Source organism: Ictidomys tridecemlineatus, chromosome 1 (genome assembly GCF_052094955.1).
Source record: "Ictidomys tridecemlineatus isolate mIctTri1 chromosome 1, mIctTri1.hap1, whole genome shotgun sequence".
NCBI lineage: Eukaryota > Metazoa > Chordata > Mammalia > Rodentia > Sciuridae > Ictidomys > Ictidomys tridecemlineatus.
The window spans coordinates 87,103,712-87,107,632 of record NC_135477.1 but is presented as its reverse complement, the minus strand read 5'-3'; the positions used below and the strand labels follow the sequence as shown (position 1 = coordinate 87,107,632).

At 47.7% G+C, this 3,921-nt stretch overlaps 1 protein-coding gene across 1 annotated transcript; it reads left to right on the top strand.

Annotated features, from left to right (window-relative positions):
* Nucleotides 1–1,097: 1,097 nt before the first annotated feature.
* On the top strand, nt 1,098–3,311 carry Cartpt (CART prepropeptide). Its single transcript, XM_005328966.4, has 3 exons — nt 1,098–1,417; nt 1,843–1,926; nt 2,770–3,311. The coding sequence occupies exons 1-3, from the start codon at nt 1,259–1,261 to the stop codon at nt 2,875–2,877; spliced, it is 351 nt and encodes a 116-aa protein (XP_005329023.1). The 5' UTR covers nt 1,098–1,258; the 3' UTR covers nt 2,878–3,311.
* Nucleotides 3,312–3,921: the final 610 nt, after the last annotated feature.

Here is a 3,921-nt window from a genome sequence, read left to right as displayed (position 1 = left end):
GGATGTGGTAAAAGAAGAAGCCAGGTGGGCAAACAGGTGGGATAGGTGTCTAGGTCTAAGAGGGAAAACCTCACTTCTCCTACATGAAGTTTCATTTGCATTCTGGCTATAAAGACCCTAAACTTAAAAAACAAAAACAAACAACAAAAAACCCCACTGTCTTCATAAGTCACCAAGAACTTGGCTCACCATTGGCTTCTGATCTCGAGTTATTTCTATAATCAGGAAGGTGTTTTTTTCACCCCTTCACTTTCTTTCTGGACAGGCTTCATGGGAACCAGGGGTGGAGAGTAAGAGGGGTTCTCTGATGGAGAAATTTGCTCTTGGGAAAAGCTGAGATATTGCACAATACTTGGGCAGTCTCTAGGTTCAAAGGGAGGCTTAGAGTTTGTTGTGCTAAGGGCCAGGAGTTTTACACACTTATCTTCCATTTCATCCTCCTGACAACTTTGTGAGGTTTATCTTTTAAATCTGCTTTGTGGAAGAAAAGCAAAATCTCAGAGAGGCTCTTTATTCTGTTCTAAGTCATGGAATTTATAAGTCATGGAGGAGGGGACTGGAACCAGAATCTTATTCTCTGAACTACCCACACTGTTGGTGAATCGGAGTTAGTCTGTTTCTCTCTCTTGTCTTCATTATTGCTGCACAGATTCCATCAAAGAATCGTGGGGGAGGGCACCATTTCTCTTTCTTTTATGTACTGTTTGCCTCTTCTGCCACACAGTGTGCCTAGTCAGGTGCCCAGCCAACATGCCTGTCTGGAGCAACACCTGCTTCTTGCTGCCACACTAAGGGTCAGGTGAGAGGCAAGGCAGGGCTGACAAGGTGGATTGTTCAGCTTCCACCAGTGCTAGGTGACTAGGTGACCAGAAGGGACTCTCCTTCCTGTGCATTGCCCTGAAGGCTTTTTCTATTACCCGGGTCCCTCCTGCTCTCCATCCTTTACCCCTTACCCCTTAGCGGCAGCTCAGTCCCCCTGGGGAGCGTTCCTTGCCACTGAGCAGACAGCGTTTGGGGGCACGGGGTCTTGTTCTCTGCTCTAGCCCATCTGAGCGCAGAGCCTCGTTCCCGGGTGCCTGGAGCTCGGCGGGCATTGACGTCAAGCGGTGGCGGAGCGCTGCTGACAGACGGTTGACCCGGGTCCTCCTCCACACCCCCTTCCTTCCTCGCCCCCTCCCTTTCCCCTGCACCCGGGGGCTCTGGCTCGCTATAAAAGGCGGGAGCGCGGGGTGCCCCAGCAGCGGAGAGTTTCAGCACCATGGAGAGCCCCCGCCTGCGGCTGCTGTCCCTCCTGGGCGCCGCCCTGCTACTGATGCTACCTCTGCTGGGCGCCCGTGCCCAGGAGGACGCTGAGCTCCAGCCCCGAGCCCTGGACATCTACTCCGCGGTGGAGGATGCCTCCCACGAGAAGGAGCTGGTCAGTATTCCCCTCGCCCCGGACTCCCTCGGGCTGCCGCGCTGTCCCTTGTTTTGCACGCATCCCTCCTCTTCGGACCTCTCAGTCCCATTCCCAGAGTCAGAGCGCCGAGATCTGGGCGCAAAGCCCGGGCGCCCTCTGCCATCCGAACACCGTCTGGAGCTCACAGGCTGTAGGCAATCTGTCGAGTGAGCCCCTCGTTGTCTCTTAGAGCAACGCGAGCCTCGGAGGCTTCGGGACCTGAGGTCAGTACCTAAGACAGCGCCCACTCAGCTCCCGCCCCAGAACATCCTTTTGTCCCCAGAGACCCAACCCACAGAGTATGCGTGGGTCCCGGGCTCCTTGTAACTAGGGCTGAAAGTGAGCACCTGGGCCGGGCTCACAGCCAAGGCGACAACTTTGGGCTCTGGGGCGGTGTGTTGCAGATTGAAGCGCTGCAGGAAGTCTTGAAGAAGCTGAAGAGTAAACGTATTCCCATCTATGAGAAGAAGTACGGGCAAGTCCCTATGGTAAGGCTCTGGGGTCACCCCTTCCCATGTTTTTCCAAGAGAAAACACAACGCCTTGAATCTTAATCACAACTTCATGGGAGGATGTGGCCGAATAACACTGGTAATGGGTGTGCATTATTCTGTCCCCTTTGCTTTCACCACCAGTCCTTGTCCCTTGTTCTTTAAGGGCAAAGGTAGGCTATTACAGAAAGGGAACAGCGTTGGCAGGAACCAGTCCTAGAATCTGTGTCGGAAGGAGTATTAACTGAAGATGAATTCTTCACCTAGAGAAGAATTCCCCGAGTTGGAAGAGACCTTGAATCTACTCAGTTCCTGCTACCCTAATTTCTTCCTGTCTTCCAGAGCACAAGCAGTTTTTCTTTTAAAATTTAAGTTCTGGGGTCAAACACTCAAGCTGTCATCTTCCATGGATAGCTCAGGGTAACCCCACCCCCCTACTATCTTCCTTCTTGGGATAAGGAAATGGGGGGGGAAAGGAATAAAGGTTGTGAGAAAGTACAGGTTTATTGTTTATTTCTCAGAAAAGAAAATGGTCTGATTGTTTCTTCCTCTGAATAAACAAGAAAAAGGGCCAGGAAATGGGATCCCTTTGAAAGGTGGAAGAAGATAGGAAGGGACCAATCATTTTAACTTCTTTAAAAGAAATTTCCTCTCATTGAAATTCTAAGAACAAGTTTCCCTGTGTTTCAGGCCTGACTATACTTAAACCTCTGGTGGTGGAGATGGGGTTCAGTCAGTCCTCTCTAGAGGCAGAAATTGCGTTGACTGGGAGACTTGCTGGTTGGGTCCCACATGCACTTGCCTGTTGGGACCCCAATGACCACATCTGTGTTGTTTGCAGTGTGACGCTGGAGAGCAGTGTGCAGTTCGAAAAGGAGCCAGGATCGGGAAGCTGTGTGACTGTCCCCGAGGAACCTCCTGCAATTCCTTCCTCTTGAAGTGCTTATGAAGGAGTGTCCATCCTTCACCATATGTCTCCTTTCCCCCTGTCCCCAAGAGGATCATTCCTTCATCCCTGGAGTTTGGCTTTAGCAAAAATAAAGTTTGCATTCCCCTCTGAGGGTGAAGGGGCTCTTTTCCTGCTGTTCCAAAATAAAAGAACACATTTGATGTTACTGTGTGAAGGATAATGCCTTGTATGGTGTTGACATGTGTGCAAAGTATTCCATTTTTTTTTTGGTCTGACAAACTCTTGTGTACCTTTGTGTAAAGAAGAGGAACTTTGCTTTAAAAATTGTATTTTTGTAAGTGGCATGGCAGAATGAAAATTAGATCTAGTTAATCTTGGTAGAGAACCTCACAACCTGGAGAATAAATCACTCTAAGCAACATGAATTGAAGCATGTACAAATTATACATAATAAAGTGTTTTTAATAATTGTGCACAGTGCATTTTTGTTTCTTCTATGTAAGTAATTTAAGTAGGAACGATGAGATCAATCATGCTGTTGTTTTCAAAGAGAAATATTTTTAAAATAGCAGTCTATTGGGAGAAAGGCACCTTAGCTCCAAGGAGTTTTGATCATTAATTAGGAGTTTGCCACACCAGCTTTAGTATACTCCAGTGTTCTTTGATTGCTGTGGTTTGAGCTGCGTGTGTGTGTGTGTGTGTGTGTGTGTGTGTGTGTGTGTGAGAGAGAGAGAGAGAGAGAGAGAGAGAGAGAGAGAGAGAGAGAGATGTGTGTGTGAAAGGTGAAAGGAGAGACTATAAGATGGAGATGGCTTAACTTGAGGTGATATTATTTTGTTTACTGAAATCTTTAGCTAGATTCCTTAATTTTAGCCCTAAGGCCTGCCAATATAAAATAACAACTCTGCTTCAAAGGAAACAAGAAATGGTTTATTCTACACCAAACATGAGTGTCCATGTCCTGGGAAAATCGATTCAAGTTGCCTTGAATGAGATGCTCTGAAGTGGAAGAGGTTATTTGAAATTTTATAGCCATAAAATAAAGAAAGACATAAATCAATATATTCAACAAACAAATCAGTG

Excerpts from the sequence above, each read along its gene's own strand:
- Cartpt (XM_005328966.4), top strand. The coding sequence starts at position 1,259 with ATGGAGAGCCCCCGCCTGCGGCTGCTGTCCCTCCTGGGCGCCGCCCTG. Across the intron at positions 1,418-1,842 it reads CCTCCCACGAGAAGGAGCTG|ATTGAAGCGCTGCAGGAAGT; the intron begins GTCAGTATTCCC and ends GGTGTGTTGCAG. Across the intron at positions 1,927-2,769 it reads AGTACGGGCAAGTCCCTATG|TGTGACGCTGGAGAGCAGTG; the intron begins GTAAGGCTCTGG and ends TGTTGTTTGCAG.